This window comes from Linepithema humile, chromosome 1 (assembly GCF_040581485.1).
Source record: "Linepithema humile isolate Giens D197 chromosome 1, Lhum_UNIL_v1.0, whole genome shotgun sequence".
NCBI lineage: Eukaryota > Metazoa > Arthropoda > Insecta > Hymenoptera > Formicidae > Linepithema > Linepithema humile.
The window spans coordinates 39116947-39135104 of NC_090128.1; the positions used below are offsets into that span (position 1 = coordinate 39116947).

The window sequence follows — 18158 nt, forward strand, 5'->3', positions numbered from 1 at the left end:
GATCTAACACGTGATTGATCTTATATAGATAGGCGCTTTAGAGAAACTTTCTTTTTAAAGTTCACAAACAATACAGATATATATTCTGTTTCTGTCATCTAAACTGATTAAGTAATTACATATGCAATATCACAACAGTTGCTAATCATTTATCTGTTTTAGTTAATTTTTTACACCTAGAAAATTTTAGCTATTATTGCAAGATCATTTTTTTGAGTGAATATTATAAGAATTATTCAAATGTATAATTCTTACAAAATAGTAGCAAAAACTAATTGTAAACAATTAAATAGTTTTAGAAAATTATATTTTAACAAATAATTAAATTTGCGTCATTAACAGAGCTTCGAAATTATGCGATTTTCATGTTAAATTCTCCAATTTTTTTGCAAATCATTCCTGTATAATTTAACACTTAATAAATTTACATGAGATCATAGTTCACCTTAACCCATATATATTCATGTCAAAACCTGTTTGCCAGTAAAGAGAGTGATTTGCTGTATTGCTCGCTTCTAATTCAGCAGTAGCACCAGTGACATCAAAGTGATATATTACGATTTCAAAAATTGCGTTGTACACCGTAGCGAAAACGCGTACAGTGTATTGTGAATCGTCGTCTTTCTGGAAATACGTCCACCTTTTCCAAACCAGGTAAGCTTCGATACGAATCCTAACTATGATTTATGTAAATATTAAAAACTCGATGAATCATCGGAGTAAGTAAAATGAAATTCTCGTTTTACAAATCGACATACCGTATCGCCAAAGTAGATTTTCAAGCTTTCTGGACTATTTCGGCAAATATTCATTCCCACCCGACACATTTAGACTAGTGAACTAAAATTTACATTCCGCGATCGGAGTGACGATGCAGTATCGATCGGAAATCCGAAAATTGAACACTTGGGCGCGTTCACCCGACCTACATAAATTTTGTCGAAATAAATAATAACAATCAATTAAGTACGAATATAATTGAGAAACGAGACGTCCTACGTCAGCCGAAATTGAACGAGGACGTCAGGAAGATCACAGAATAAATAGATGTGACCGTTCAATATCGGCGTGGGCGGCGTATTTCGCCGGAATACCGACGGAAAAATACGCGGGTACTGAAATTCGCCGCGTACGAGAAACCGTTTCGACGTGCAACCTGACAGCGCGAGAAACCCGCTTTCGCTATTTGACGTTCGCGCGAGAGAGGAGAAATTGAGCGGCCGGTGCAGTGACTCCGAGAGCCGCGTGAGATAGCGGACGCGCGACATCGTCATCGTCGTCGAAGCTCCTTTTGCCGTCGTCGTTTCTATACAGCCTGTTTTCCCTTTCAAAGTGCCACCATATCGGGAAGATCGCGCACACGCGTCATTGTTCGAAGGTGACGCGGAGGGCATCTCTGAAGCGACATTCGGTAAAACATTTTCAGCTGCCGTATAGAATATGCCATATAGGCTGAGTTCCACTTGGTGATCGCAACGCTCGCGAACATTATCTATCTTTCTTTAACTTTCGATGAAAAATTCCACAAGCGTTGCGATCGCCAAGTGGAACATACCTATAGTTGTACCATAATGGAGCGTACATTGTTGCGAGGCATTTCAAAATTTGATCACCCGGCTCTTGCCTGTAAACGATTTTCTTTGCAATTTATCTTCCCAGTGCACCATGACGGACGTTTATACGGCCGATGAAGTCGCGCATCACGATCATGAGGGGGATTTATGGATAGTGATACATGGGAAGATCTACAATCTCACGTCGTTTCTCAAGGAGCATCCTGGCGGCGAGGAGGTGCTGCTGGCGCTAGCGGGAGAAGATGGAACAGACTGCTTCGACAGTATCGGTCATTCTCAGGAGGCGTTGTTACTGCGAGAGAAGTTTTATATCGGAGAGTTAGTTGGCGGCCCGAGAAGTCAACCAAGCAGAAAGCAGGAAACGAATGCAGGTTTGATCATTTTCTTTCCTGTTTCGATTGCCCTTCTCGACGCTCGAATACGAGATACGAAAGTTTAAGCAGCAATATAAAAAAAATTAAGTAACAGATTCTTCCTTAATAAATATTTATATTGCCTATTGTCTTGTGTGTGTAAATATATTCAATTTTTTTAATGGCGTCGCCATTTTTCGATGTCAACACAATTAATGCATTATATATGTAGATTTATAAATAATGTATATTTACAATTTAACAGTTAAAATTAATCAGCAATGGAAACAGCCAGTGTATAAAGTAATTAAAGTCAGTATGACAAATAAGTGATTGCCGTGTAATGACTATGATTCATTACCGCGCATAAATTGTCTGCCTTTATTGTCACTTTGCTGTAAGAAATATTTTTATTTCATACAGAAAGACCAGCAACGACGGCCAACGATGACTGGCAACGTAAAGCCCCGAAAAAAGGGACATCATCATGGCTCCCGTATGCTTTAGTTTTCGCTATTATATTTTACTATTTCTGGTTTTAATATAATGATAAATTTCATGTGCGGGATTCGGTCAACAATTAATTTGAACAAAATACTGGAATATGCAAAGTGCAATGTTGTACGAAATTTGCTTCAAAAATATTAAACTTATTCTTCGTTAAATTTTTCAAATAATATATTGTCTTCAGCAACATATAAAAATCTCCTTTTTCTCCGTTTTCTCCTAAACCTAATGTTAAAGTATATGTATATCAGTAAACATTTAATCATTTCATTGATAAAATATAGATAAGTATTATATATATAGATAAGTATATATGTATCATTCACACTTATCATTGTTTGTGTAATTAAATTTGTGCTTTGTAATACATTTTAAATTGAGGCAACCACGAAGGAGAGAAATAACATAATATAAGAAATAATAAATATAAGTAAAAAAAAAATTGATTGCAAAATAAGAAAAGAAATTAACAAAATAACAGCTAGTGTAATTCTTCTCATTCTAATTTATAATTTTTCACACGCAAATAATATTCAAAGTTTGTTCTACTGAAAATGTGTCAAGAAAGAAGTGTATCATCTATATAGTGTTTTAGAATAATAATTACGTGTTCATTTAATGCTAGAAAATTTCCATTTTACGGAATGACAGAAATCAAAAAATATTCAAGTTATAAAATATTGTCGATATCGAAGCACACAATCGGCGTGATTATTTTTTTATAGCCATCAATTCAAACTGCTAGGAATATTCGCCAAGGAGAATCGCATTAGAAAATGTCTAATCAATATATTGTGTGTAGTTGACTCAATGTCACGAGCAAAATACGATCGGCCATCGCGCTTATCTTCCTGCAGCATGTACATGAGCAAATACGGCGGCGTCACCGTGACTAGACGCTTTTACATATGAATCGAACATCATGCTACATAATATACGTGAGCGCCATACGCGTAGAAATAGAAATAATACAAGCTGCCTTAGAACCAGGCATTAAGAAACGTAATATATTATTTTCATTGCATATTTTCAAGCTACAAGAGATATTTTGCAATTTAATCAAATTATCATTATCGCAAAAAAAGAAAATGACATGAGAGATAATTATAAAAATGATTTATCGATCTTCGCGCTGACTTGTTCAAACTGTTTAGAGTATAAAAAGTGAATTTATTATCACTACAAATATTGTTAATTACTATTTTCTTATTTGTCCGACATTGCGGATAGATTTCAGCTAGCTTTTGCATTAGAAAAGATCTAGAATATATCCAGTTTTCTAATGCACCAGCTATGCGAACCTACTTTACTGATATAAATAGCGCAAGTAAAACGCATTGCAAAAATTCTATGCAATAAGTGCGTTGATAAATGTTCGTGGAATTAGCAAAGTTATCTTATCAGTCAGTGAAGGACTAATCCATAAAATAGTATCCATGAAAGTGAATATATACTGTGCAAAGTTATTTTCGTGATTAACATAATCTCGCATATTTTGGAATTGTTCCAATATAATATATTGACCGATTATTCGTATAATAAACAGCTAATTATGCTTGATATCATTTAATATTGCCAATTTCTCAAAGCAGAACTCTGATATAATAAAACATTCAGAATCTTATTGACTTCATTATCATAAATCAAAAGAAAATTTAACAGGTTTTTGCGAAATTACAATTCTTACGCACAATTGAGTTCGACTTTTCAAACCGGTTCTGACGTGCCGCCGTAAATCCGACCTACAAACATTGACCATGATTTAATAAAAAAGATCTAACATTGGCGTGTTAGACGTCTATGTGCGTACATCCAGCGACTGCGGCAACAGAAGCGTGTGATTACACGGTTGGCAACGTCGCGACCGAGCAGATAACGTGGAAAACGACTGTAGTGGGGCTGAAGAGAGCACGTAGCGGAGATGCAGAGAAAGAGGGGATTATAAAGTTAGTTCCAAGCAGCAAGTGCGAACTTCACAGTATTTGTGCGAGCGCGGCTTCGAGAAGGAGAGACTCGCGCAACGTTCCGTCCACGGAAATCACGGCGATTTCGTATCTGCGCTTCACCTGCGTTGCTGCCACATTGCGTTCCTCCTGTTTGCAACAAAACGGACGTTCTTGCTCCAGGAAAGCGTCGACGCGCACCGCAAATACCGAAGGAAGAGGAGGTACGTTCGAAACGACTGACGATCCGTACTCGTCTGTCGCAAACTCTCAAACAAGCACTTCCTGCGTGAGAAGGGAGACTCGACGACCCGTTTATGTCAGGGAAAATGTGGGTGGACTCTATCGACCCGAATGCACTTCACGAATTCGTATCTTGTTTGTTCGACGGAGATATCTTCGTCAATGATGATCGCAGTTCACGAACGTTCGCTCGGGGCGCTGAAGTTTTGAGCCAGTATTGCGTCACGAAAGCGCAAGGTTCGCGAGGGATCTCAATTAACTGGACCGGACGTTGGGCGAAGTTTGATTATTGTGGGGAGAAGGAAATTACTTCGATTACGGTTATAATTAAATTATAGTTGTGATTCAAAGTTTCCCCCCCCCCTCAAATTGTTTGTTGATCTACCGGGAAATACGGCAGAGAACGAGATATAACTTTCGGCATCGCAAAGTTTCTTAAGCTTTCACTTAAGGAAATATCTTGCCTGAAAACACTTTCCCGTATTTTCCGTCAGGAAATTACTCGAGGTAATGCAAATTTCGGAGAATCTATTAACTAATGGTTTCCAATCTTCTTTTAAGATCGGCGACACGGTGGTTTCTTCTAAGAGAAAACTTCTGTTTACAGATGGAATTTGCTCCAAGGTAACAGAGTCGAAGTGATGCTATTTGAAGTAGCGATAGACAAGAACATTAATATTCCATTTATCTTATTATTGTATTGCGTGTGAATTAAATATTCGCTTTTTACGATGCTAGTTGGAGTGTGTGAGTTTTAAGTGATTTATGTTGAGTCACTCAAAAACATCATTATGCTAATAAATTATGACATACTGCTGGATCATTATTATACACGCCGCGTTATTGGTATATGCTGCATCCTAGAATGTGATAGTGTGCAATTGAAGACTCGTTACGCAATCAGTCTTCGACGACCTCGGCTTGATTGTATCAAACACTTCATTCCTCGTGCACTGTGAAGCGCGTGCACTGTGAAGCGCGTGCACGATGTTCATGATATTTAAAATAGTTTTCTAGTTTTTTGACCTTAATCTACGGTCATTAGTTTTTCTTACGACGTTATCAATCGTCGTTTTCTAAGAGAAGCAATGTGAAATTTGTTGTTGATGAAATGTCAATACTGCAGAATCTATATTTTTTTATAACGATTATTGAATACATTCTCGCTGTTGAAATAATAAATAGTAAAGACTTGACATTTTATGCCTCGAAGAAATAAACAGTTCTAACCGATATTCTTTGTTGCTTTTAGGTAGATTGTACGAAGGAGAAGTAGCTAAACATCGCCGAGACCATGGCTGGAGAGAAGCAATTCACGAGGAGCGAGATCGAGAAAAACAAGGATATCGACAAGGTCTACTTGATCCTGCACGATAAAGTGTACAACGTTCACAGTTTTCTCAACGAGCATCCGGGCGGCGAGGAGATATTGCTGGATCACAAAGGCAAGGACGCTTCCGAGGACTTCGACGATGTCGGGCATTCGAACGATGCCATGGAGTTGATGAAAAAATACCATGTTGGCGAGCTCACCGAATCGGATAAGACGAACAAATCGCCGAAGAAAGGCTGGGTCGCGGGATACAACAAGGATGCGGAGAAGAGCGGTAAAGAAAAATCCAATTCTATCTACTTAATCGTCGCCGGAATCGTGCTAGCAGTCGCCCTCATATATTACGTGTATTAATCAGCAGAATGTGTGAATGTGTAAGACTGTGACAAGTGGAAGAAGTGAGAATATTATTCTTGTATTATTACCGTAATTTCTCTACGTTTTCCAAAGCGTTATTATAATTATTAATTTCTTGGATAGACAAGTTTCACTTTGTATATGTATTTTTTTTCTCTAGTTCTGTCTTGTTCTGCGTTTAACCGGGTGCCGTTAATATTATTATAATTAATTTCTTGAATAGACAAGAGAGAGTTTCACTTTGTATATGTATTTTTTTTCTCTGGTTCTGTCTTGTTCTGCGTTTAACCGGGTACCGTTAATATTATTGAAATATGCAATATTTATATAAAAAATACGTCTACATGTAAATAATATACAGATGAGCATAATTTTTTATAGCTAGCAATTTTTTTAAGCATACTTTGATACACGCGCCTAGGCGCTTCATAGTTTAATTGCGATGCACACTGTTACGTAAGCCACGAAGCAAAAACAAATTTTATCTTATCAGAATGATTTCCATTTAGAACATAGTATGAGTTATTTTAACGAAACAATTTGTACGCGAACAAAAACTTTACAATAACGATTACAAAATAGAAACAGAAAAACTGAGCTAATGAAGGTTTATTTCTGCACTTTTAAAATCAACGTGGACATTCAACTTGTAAAAATTGTTAGAAATAATGGCTTATAATGCGTTTAAAAAAATACTTTACAATACGTTCAAAACTTTTTAAAATAACATTCGAGAATAAATCACACTTGAATTACAAAAGGCCAAAAAGATATATAAATGCTTGATTATTCTTATCAATTTTGTGAAATGCATTCAGTGTTATTACGCGTGTGATGTTTTAAAGAATTTCTTATCTGCGAACTGACCCAGATAACACTATCGCTTTTATATAGCTATGCTTTCAATGTGTTATATAAGTTAAAAATAATGACCGTTCTTTTATGGATTCTTGCAGCTAAACAGCGATATATATTAATTATCAATTTATATATGATAAACAAGTAATATTTTTTTAAAATACGCAAAAAAACTTTTAGCGCAATGATCTATACCGCCGCAAGGAATCGCGACGCAAAATGTAACGATTGCTAAAGAAATCTTATATTTTTACAATACACTGTATTTTTTTTTTTTTTTTTAAATTTAATTATCCGTAAAAAACACAACCGCGTGGCGTAACGATACCTAAAAACAATTAATTGGAAGAGTTAAAGATGAATATTAGTGCAAGAAAGGCGCCAGCCGTTAACTGGAGCGTGAGAATTTAACAATATGTATGCAAGATCGAGAAAACAGGGAAAGTGCTAAGAAATGCATTCGGAACTGAATGATACTCTCCATACGTTATATTGACGAACAGACATATTTATCGAATTGCAGTAGAAACCTTAATAATATTTGCCCGCGTGCATCACTGCCGAAACAGATATATGAGTAAAAATATACAAACTATTGTTTGAGCAAACGAGATACGCACTGCGTGAGATGACTTGTCGTCAACTAACATCAAACTTTTTTACGCATTACTTTTAATATATTAATGTCTAATATATTTCCAGAGATGTCATTTCGCGTTGTTCCGTACAGCGTGCCGTGACGCTGATGCGGCGTGTCGCACAGTGTGTGAATCCGGAGCCGCAATATAACGGCCCGCTTGGTAAGTGTACAGTGCTTCAAGCGTAATTGTCATATTCATCGACGTTAATTGTAACGCCGGACGAATTGTTACTCGTCCGTGACCGTCCACGTGCCTGCACACGACTATCCGGGGTCCACTGCTTTCCGGACAAATGTTGGACGTTGTTGCATCGCCCGACTTCCCTCCGTCAGCCTCCACCACCGTGCGTGCGCTGCGTGTCGGAACTCGCGCGCGCCCAAGTAGCGCGGTGACATATGTGAAAAACCGCATATCTTTCCTGTCAACCGACGGCCATCTGCTTTCCAGACCAACTTCCGGCGCCCGGGTGGTAACTTTGAAATGCACACCCAACTTCCCTTCCGCCCTTCCGTCCCGCTACGACTTCTCTGGGTCGCGGCGTACGGGATTCTTCAACTCTCTCGTAATCCTCTCGGCTGCGCTTCCTTTTATCTTTCTCCCTCCGCGCGAGCCCCTTCAACGCGCAAGAGGATGGCACTCTCGGCACGATGACCGCGGTATCTCCCTGGTATGTTGGAAACACTATATCATCTCGCGAAAACCGCGGACGTCTCGGCATTATTTTACTCTTGTCTTGTTATTTTACTCAATGCGGCAATATCATTCGCGGTTCTTTGAATACGCGATGAAAATACGCAACAATCAGCGATAATAATAACCGCTCGCTGATTAAGCGAGTCAAGACGGTGGACAGAATCATGTTGATACCGATATAAAATTGTCTCTCATTTTCTCCAATATCAATAATTGCAGACCACTGAATGTTTGCCGTATATATATTGTATATATATATATATATATATATATATATATATATATATTTTTTTTTTTTTTAATTCAGTCAACTCGTATATTTATTCGTTCCTCTTCTTTTTCCCTTCTCTTTCAATTTCTCAGCGGAAAAAGATCGTTTACATTTAGAAGTCGGGACAGAAATGTGATTTTCTTTTTTTTATTTCTATTTGTTGACCTCTCGATGGCTCGTCACTTTCTTTGCGAGGAAGTGGAAACTCGATACGATGTCTTTGAAAACTCATGATTCCGCCATGCTCTCGAACACATTCCTCTTCCATTCGGCAGGCGTAACTTTGAGAAACACCGCCGCGCGTCCCGACGAGTGTAAATTTTTCACGGAATTTAATGTTTGTTACGTGTTGAGAAAGAAAGAAACGCAGAACGTACAAAAACACTTAGTTGAATTCTACATTTGAGAGATGTCTCTCTCGTTTATGCGACTTTCCTGCGATTGTTCGATCGGCAGAGCCATCGAATCGCAAATTGGCAGAAAATCGACAGCCGATATGAATAAACGACATCGCGACGAATTAAGTGCTTTGCGCTGGTGGAAAAAGTCGCAAAAACGCACCAACAGCGAGCGGGTGGAGGAAAGTGTGAAAGCGCGAAGCAAGTAAGCGAGCCGCGCGTGAGGGAAATTCTCAAGTGAACGTAACGAGTTCTCAGTAGTTTTCCGGTTGCTTCCCGCTGCATTTCCGAGGACCATCCCTCTTTATCGCACTCGCTCCCTACCTTCCCTTTCCTACTGTTGTCCCTCTTCCTCTCGATGACTCGAAAAAACGGCAATTCTTCCAATCCTTCTTTGATAAAGCGCTTTAACGGAGCGTCGTAACAAGATGCTATTTTCCTCGTTGGTGACGAGGAAAATAGACTGCGAGGACGTTCGCGGTAACAGGTGCATATACAGAACGGACAAAGGGAGTAATACGGAGGAAAGAGAGAAACAAAGTACTCTCGGAGCGCGAATCGTCTTAAGGCGTTTTACCGCCGCGCGCGCGTAATTTATTATATCCCGATATTTATTATATCCCGGTAAACGTGGCCCCGCCGCGCCTTTCTCGAGGACGGCGATATTTCATGCGCGCGAGATGAGCGCGCGGCACGCATACGGATTTATGCTCGCGCTCTCTCTCTCTCTCCTTCTCCCTCTCGGCAAAATTGTTTTTCCTCTCTTCTTGTTTGCGAACGGCCGGCCTAAGTAACGCGTTACGTATGTGTAAGAGGCATGCGAGGAACGCCCGCCGACCCCGATAGCGAGGAAGATGAATACGATAAAAACTTAATTGCGCACGGAGAATAAATAGGATCTATCGATTCTTCGCGCGGCGTTGCTTGCAACATCGAGGGAGATCGATGTGGGAAATTTATTGTTGTCGATTGCACTACCGCATTCGAGGGGGAAAAAAAAAAAACCTTCCGCGGAACATCCGATCGATCCACGCTCGCGGCTCTGCCCGTTTCTCTACTCCGCGCTTTCTCACAATGTAATCGTGATGCAGCGCGCTGAGAGAGCCAATTCAGGGAGAGCGAGTCGCTGCGAGCAGAATACTCGGTTGCGCAGATTACGAAAACCGTGTTTGCGAACACCAGAGCACGACAGTGCGCGAGACAATGCACGCAGAAACCAGCACGACTCATCGCCCGCGGGCGGAGAAAAAAAATCGTGATTTTCGAATTGTAGTTCGGAATACTGCGATTTCGTTTCAGAACTGTGTATGAGAACTCTGTTTTGTGAAGTAGACAATATCATTTTCGGAGTAATGAATGAAAGAGGATTGTTACGCGAAAAGCGCTTATCTTTATTATTTTATTATTAACTGTGCTTCCAAGTTCACAGCTTATAATAAAATCGATTTAAAAAATAATATTTTTAATATATAAAATTAAATAATTGTACAAAAATAAAAATTTAAATAAATTTATTCCTGTTATTCCAATAAAATTTTATATTTCTAGAGTATCATTGTGTGAGTTTTTTTAAATCAGAATTTTACATAAAGATTTAAATATAAACATAATTTACGTGGAATATTATTAAGCAATAATATTTTTATTATTAATATCAATTGTTTTCTTTATTTTTATAAAATTCTAATTATAAAAAGTTGACTACTAAATTAGATATTTGTTTCATTTTTCAATTAATATTAAATTAATTATTTTACATTTTTATTCTTTTGTAAAACGAAAACCAAAATGATGCCTGCTCCGTGAGAAGATTTAATAGTTCCAAACTGCTCAAAGTATTCTTGGCTGACAGGAAGTGCGCGATAGTCTACAAAGTAGTCGAGTCGACAATTACGGAACCGTGTTTGCGGTGGTACATGCACGCGAGAGAAGGCACGTGGAAAACATCACGTTCAAGCGGGTGCGTCAGTCAGCGCTCGAGGTGATGCGGGCGAAACATCGATCGCGCAAAATTATGGCGCGGCCGTTAGAGCCGGCGAAGTACCTAAAGTTTTCAGAACGTGGGTAAGTAGAGAAACGCGGAGGGCAAGAGAGGTCGTATAATGGGTGCAGCCATCGGCTGTGTACGCAGCTTTTCGAGAGTGTTTTAATGAACTCCAGACGGCGTCGTCGCGCGAACGACGAAGAATGGATAGAAAGAAATGCTGAAGAGCGTTTTCTCAACCGCGAGATCGGTGAGCCGAGAGAGGGTTACTGGCTGAGAAGATCGATCGATCGTCGACGACGAGCCGTGCCGAAGTACCGGAATATGATATTTTCAAGTTCGAACATAAAGTAGATTTAAAAAAATCCTTAATTATTTAATTTGAATCGTACGCAAGTGTGTCGTATAATAAAATCGAGAAAAATATCACTGACTTTTTCCTACTTCAATATCTCCATATCTTTGTGCTGGAGTGTTGTTGCGCAATAGGTCCAGCTCGCACTCACGACGATGATAAAAAGAAGACAGCCACGTGGCGGAGCACGTTCTCGTCTCGGAGAGAAGCTCAGCTCCTCGTGGACAGTCTAATATCGCTAAAAGCTTTTTAATAAACAGTCTTAGAGCCCGCGACGAGTGCACAAACGCCGACATGTATTGCGCGCGCGTACACACACGAGGGGGCCGCGCCACCTCTGTGCGAAGTTCCCAAAAGAGAGGGTCGGTATGCGGGAGGAGAAGAGAGGTCTAAGGAGAGAATAAAGTGGCGCGAGAAAGTATCGTGGAAATTCGCCTTTCGTAACCCGGCAGACAGCGAGCGCGATGTATGAAAATGTAGTCCGGGAGCGGGTGAAAAGGACATTCGCGGGAGGGTAGAGAGTGGGTGGGGGAGGGGTAGCGAGTGAAAGCGACGAGGGGGAGCAGTTTATTTTACGAAGTGGAGCTAAGACGTACGATATTGTCCCCGGCAAAGTGGCCGGATTCTATTTTCGAGACCTTTCCTCTAGGCCCTTCGCCTCCCCGCCTTTCTTCCTCTTTCTTTTTGCTCGTATACACCCCCGTCTTTCCCCTTTTTTCCCCCTCGCCACGTCCGTTTTCCGCGAACGGCATAAATTTCCGCCCGAGAAGTACGGCGCAATGACACGCGAGCTCTCGTTCACTTATTTTTCTCTATCTCTCCGCCCCTCCCTGCGCGAAGCCAAACACGAAAACCTTATCGTAGAGAGTAATTTGATAATCGCGTCGCGCCTTTCGACAGGCGGCAATACGGCTTTATCATTTCGAGACGAGGAGTTAAAAAACTGGCGTTCCGAGAAATCAAAAATTGATGTTTACCAGAATTTTCTTATCGAATATTGCCGGACGCGTGGCAAAATTTGCTGTCGCGCACAAAATTCTCGATACATTCTAACGTGAACATCCATGTAGATCAAAATGATAAAAAAATCAAATTATTTCGCTACGCGAAATTTCACCGAGCAGAATCTCTCTCTCTCTCTCTCTCTCTCTCTCTCTCTCTCTCTCTCTCTCTCTCTCTCTCTCTCTCTCTCTCTCTCTCTCTCTCTCTCTCTCTCTCTCTCTCTATCTCTCTCTCTCTCTATCTCTCTCTATCTCTCTCTCTCTCTCTATCTCTCTCTATCTCGATGGAGCGATTTAAAATTAAAATGCGTGCTGAGAGAAGGAGTGCGGCGAAATTTGCCTCTCGACAAACATGGAAAGTGTTCACAATAAAAGCTTCCGGATCAATTTTCGCGCGAACGGTAACGCGAAAACGAAGGATTGCATTGAAATCACCGACAAAGATTTCGCCGACACCGAGACTGATCGACGATATACATTCACTGATACAAATCTCTACCGATATTCATCGACAATGTGTATTCGTTAAATATTTTTATTCGCGTGCAAACATCGTGTCTCGTGTTAAAATACTTTTTGTTTGAAAAATTCTAATCAAACAGGCGATGAATTCGTTTTTTTCCGAGCAAATAATTCCATTCGAAAATTTTGCCCTCAAATCGTAACAAATCAAAAAGTGTCTAATGATACAGAGAAATATCATTTCATCGGCGAATAATGTCGGCGGATTTTTCCTTTCGATTATTTCAATGTAATTCAAAAATCGAAAGAGATACGTACGACCTAATTATCTTTTTCAACTCTCCAATCCGTTCAAACAAAGTAAACTCGACAAATGTACGCTATTCTTAGGGACGTCGACGTCGATAAAAATGTGATTTTCGCCGTCGATCGCGCGCGAGGTAATCTATCGGTGTAAAATTTTATCGGCGCCCATTTCCCGTTACGATAAACTGTCGCTACAACGACACGACTGAAATTGCGTGAAGTGGGTCACTTTGAAATTCCTCCACGACGATTTTCCACGTCTGATTCAAAATTTATATATTCCGACAATCTCTTCTAGAATTTTTTGAATAATCTAAAGCAATGATTTAAAAAAAAAAAAAAAAAAACTGCGCTAGGATTCGCGTTTCAATGAACTTAAACTTGAGGGTAGGTATTTCTGCGGGAGATTAAACTTTCGAATTAAAAGCCAATCAAGTCCCGAAGTTCTTTCGGATTCGATAGGTATCGTGGGAGTAGAGATATCGCTCAGCGTTCCTCCTTACTCTAAACGATAGGATCGGAATGTCCGATAAAGCGGCCGTTAAACGAACAGTTTCACCCGCGTTCCCCTAACGCTTTATCTTGCAAGGGAGAGAGAGGAAGCTAGCTATTTCTCTCCCAGTTACCATTCGTTTGCACGCGCGTCCATTTTGCATTTCCCGATACGCAAGAAATATACATAATAAACCGACGCGATAAGAATGCAAATATTTTTAATTGAGAGAAATAAATTTTTTCATTCAAATCGTCAATGAAATTCGCATAATTAATTGAAAATTACGATATAAAATGCAGCACACGCGCGAATGAAAAGAGAAGAAATAAAGATTACTCGATGTTCTATCTAGCAGACGTTGTGAAAACGGGAACGCGTGTCTAAAAATGCACCCTCCTTCGTATGTACAAATTCAGCTAAAGCAAATATAGGCGTTTTCTTTTCTCTTCTTTCCGCTCGACTTTTTCATTTTTCTTTATGGTTTCTTTGACATTTTATTCCGACGTCCCGCCATTTCTCTCTCGCCGCTTTAATAAACAGTTTATAAATCCCAAGTGCAAGTTCTACTTCTCGAGCCCGTTTCCGCGTTTACTCGCGTAGCCTATTCTCGACGCGAGCAAACAAATGAAGCTACTTCCTCCCTGCGCGTTTGCTCGCCCGCTTGCTTATTTTCCACCTCCGGTTAATGTTTCAAAGTTTTGTTTAGTAGTTCTCGATAGTACTTTTAAAGTTATAACGACGGCGTGGAAAGTTTTACACTAAATCCTCTTAAATGCTTTATTAACGGGGAAATAAAGTTTCGCGCGAGCCGAAAATTTGTGTTCGCGCAAAAAGATGCGCCAAACGCGACGGTGCAATGTATCAGAAAGTGCACCGCGAGCAGGATCGCGTGAATATCGATTGATCGACGATGAATTACGAAGTAACGTACCCATGATCGAAAATCCCGTGAGAACTTCGCGAAATCCTCCGAAACGCGTGCACACCGAGAACATGATCTCAAGTTTATAAACTCCGAGCCGGAGCGAGGAGTGTCACGAGTACCTCGCGAGCGTACGAACGAACGACTACTGAAAGCGGTAGGGTTCGCGAATCCGTCATGCGCTCCTGGCTCGCTTTCGGTCGCTGTCGAGACTCCACCCGGACTTCATTCAACCGCAAAGGGGCTTTACCACTTCGCTCACGCTACGTCCGCTTCCGCCGCGCGATCTTCCCTCCACTTCGTTAAGTCGCCCTTGGGACTACCCATATACTTCGACCGGATTGCAAATACGCCCGAATGTTTGCCAGTCGGTAATAATCTCTCGGAGTTTTCGAAGTGCGTCTGCTTTAAATAAATCACTATTCACGCGATTTAAAATTTGCCTACTTTCTTCTTGCTTCCTCTCTCTCTTTCTCTCTCTTTTAAATTTTAATTTTTGAATCACTTCACTGTTGAACTAAATTCATGTATTCATGATTCTTATTCACACGTATAATAATCTCGAAGTGATAAAAAAAATAGCCCGTTTAATTTTGCTACGTGATGAATTCATTGAGCAAACTCGCAGCGGCGAACCTGGCGTGTAAGACGCAGTATCGGGAAGACCGCGGGAAATATCTTCAGGATCAGCTGCAGAAGGACGAGCTGCAGGAGTACTTAGAGAGAGGGGGGGGGGGGGAGAGGAAAGGGCAGGATAGGGCTAAGGTGGCTGGAGCCAAACGTGCTCAGGGACTAGAGCTACACCTGGCGTGGCAGCTGCTCGGAACCGTCCGTTACCTGGTTCGACAGCACCTGTTCGGGGATTGCGTGCGCGGCGCGGACCTTCCAGAAAGGCCCATGGCAACACATGTTGCCCGCGACTACTTCCCATCACGGTGAAACGACGAACGACGATTGGGAAGAATAAGAGGAGGAACCTCATATTTTCTCGACGATAGAACGCGCTGCCCTCCTTTTTCCACGACCTTTATCGGCATTGCACGTCTCTGGGGCTGCAACGTGGTTTTCTCCAACATTGTATTTCCGTTAAAATGATCGAGCTGTTGAAAGAGAAATGGCTTCGAAACGCACGCTGCGAAGTCGTAAATACGGACGCGTCGCGGCGCGTTCTTTACGAGCGATGTGACGCGCTCGTTATTGGAATTCGTCGACGTGAAGTGCGCACCAAAGCGAGTCCGCACGCGGCAAACATTATGATACTTCAGTTAATCGTATTCGTTTAATCGAAAACCTGTATCAAATATTTCACAAAGTCAAAACTGACGGGTTTTGTCGCGAGGATCAAACATCGCAGTTGTTTGAAGCTGCGTTCTGCGCTCCGCTGTTACATTTATAGAAACACACGCAATTTATTTCGGCCGCACACATTTGCCCACGCAGACGTCGATCACGCTTGTTCGCAATACCGTCTATCTAATTGCGCGATGGAAATTGATCCGCAAATAATACTCGCGCGAGGTTCGTTGATCAATCCGTATTATCTGACAGGTTGTCAATCAGAGAAGATACGCGCGTGATTTCCATTTAAATTATATATATATATATATTTATATTTATGTATACGCATATAAATTTATGTATAAATTAATTGAATTTATTAATTCTCACAAGAGAGAGAGAAGCAATCTGTTAGTTACGCGACAGATCGGACAAACATTAGATGAAAATCACGTAAAGGTAATTTTATAGTCTGCGGTGCAACATTTCGCTCTCTCTTTCTCTCTCTCTCTCTCTCTCTCTCTCTCTTCCGCGCACTCCACTTCGCCGCCGCGCAAACACGCACCGTAGACAAAACGGCGTCAGCGGATAATAAAGGCATCGCATGTGCATAATTATCTGGTGTACCTTCCTGGAATTAATTTCGAGCTTCGCTGAAAGAGCTTTTTTTTATTCGCCCCTGTCCGTTAACTCGGTACATCGCCCTCTCTCGTTCGCCCGTTAGACGCACGAAACTTGTGCGGCTTTGACTACCTCGACCAGGCGAGTCGAATAGAAAGAAGCATTGTGCGCAGTACGTGCGAGAAACATTGTGTCGTAAAAGAAACGTCCGGAGGAGTCTCGCCGGATCTAATTTCGCATTCTCCAAGATTTCTGAACGTGGATCTTTGATCAAATTAAACAACGCGTCGTAAAAAAAATAATCAGAAACTTTAAATTTATTCTTTACCGAAGGCGCGAGAGGAAACGAAAAAGAGCGCACGGTTCCGTAACTCGCACACTTGTCACGATTAATTTCTTTTTAAATCAGACGAGACTGATTCTTACGGAATAAATGCGCGAATTGGCGGCGCACGCATGTGTGTACGTGGCCTGAATGACGCACGGACGAGAAGATTGTTGCCGCGCAACACGCAGCTACGCAATTTTCCACGCCGTGTATGTAGATCACATATGCGGTTATAGATACGCCAGCGGCGGATACGTCGCCACGCGATAGAACGCGCTCTCCTGATGACACGCACGTGTGGTTAGCACGCGACGAGAGCTGCATTGTGAACGCCTAATGATTAGCTACCGAATGGACATATGGCTTCCTCGTGTACGTTAAAACGCTGTGTGTGCCCGATGTACACGCGCATACATACAGAACGCTCGTCCCCGCCGCGCGTCCTTCCCCGAAGGTGGAAGAGACGAGGAACGTTTCACCGGCATACAAAATACGCCTCGTGGCGAATGTGTTAATCTCGCTGTTACGTAACGCAAGGCAATTGTAAATTCCGGACTCAACGGCGAAACATCGGCGTTACATACCGCGCTCTTTCGAAACTGTCGGCATTTTTGCCGGTTGATTGAACCACGCAATCCGCTTTGATGTGGATACGACAATATCGTCGAGCGCGGCCGAAAAATCTTTGCAAAATTAAACGGACTGGGCTCGAGATGGGAATTTCACCTCAATCGACAATTGATTCCGCGCATCGTTCAATTTTTCGCGATGCAATGACTGTCGCAGCACACTTGTTTCCTTTACACACACACACAGTGTAACGATGTAACGTTTTTTACGCACGGAACTTAACGTAAGAGACATAAAATTCTACACTCGGCGAATTCTCGCGCGATGATCTTTAACAACGCGGGCGCGTAAAGACCATTAAAGGCTGGGGTCGAATCGATTCGATGGTTTGCTCATCCATCGGCTACGCCACACCGATCATCTCACGGTGCCTTTTGAAGGTTCAAAGTGTACCGTCGTGTCTGCATTATACTCACAGATGCAAGTGCATCGCGTTCTCGTGTCACCGCCGTGCTCTGTGTCATGCATATTTCTCTCTTTCTCTCTTTCTCTTCCCTCCGTCTCTTCCCCTCCCCGCTCTCTTGCTCTTGCATCTCGTATTCTTTTCACATTCTTCGTCGTTATCAACGAGTATCCGAGTCTATCAGTCATTCTATTTACATGA

At 41.3% G+C, this 18158-nt stretch overlaps 2 protein-coding genes and 1 pseudogene across 9 annotated transcripts in view; 2 read left to right on the forward strand and 1 right to left on the reverse strand.

The window, feature by feature from the left end:
• The window catches only part of HnRNP-K (Heterogeneous nuclear ribonucleoprotein K), an 89207-nt gene that overhangs the window by 14897 nt on the left and 56152 nt on the right, over nucleotides 1–18158 (reverse strand). The gene's annotated exons all lie outside the window — the stretch shown is intronic.
• LOC105677967 (cytochrome b5) lies at nucleotides 482–2604 on the forward strand. Its single transcript, XM_067346965.1, has 3 exons — nucleotides 482–654; nucleotides 1660–1945; nucleotides 2351–2604. The coding sequence occupies exons 2-3, from the start codon at nucleotides 1666–1668 to the stop codon at nucleotides 2467–2469; spliced, it is 399 nt and encodes a 132-aa protein (XP_067203066.1). The 5' UTR covers nucleotides 482–654; nucleotides 1660–1665; the 3' UTR covers nucleotides 2470–2604.
• Nucleotides 4220–6907, forward strand: LOC136996960 (cytochrome b5 type B-like; annotated as a pseudogene).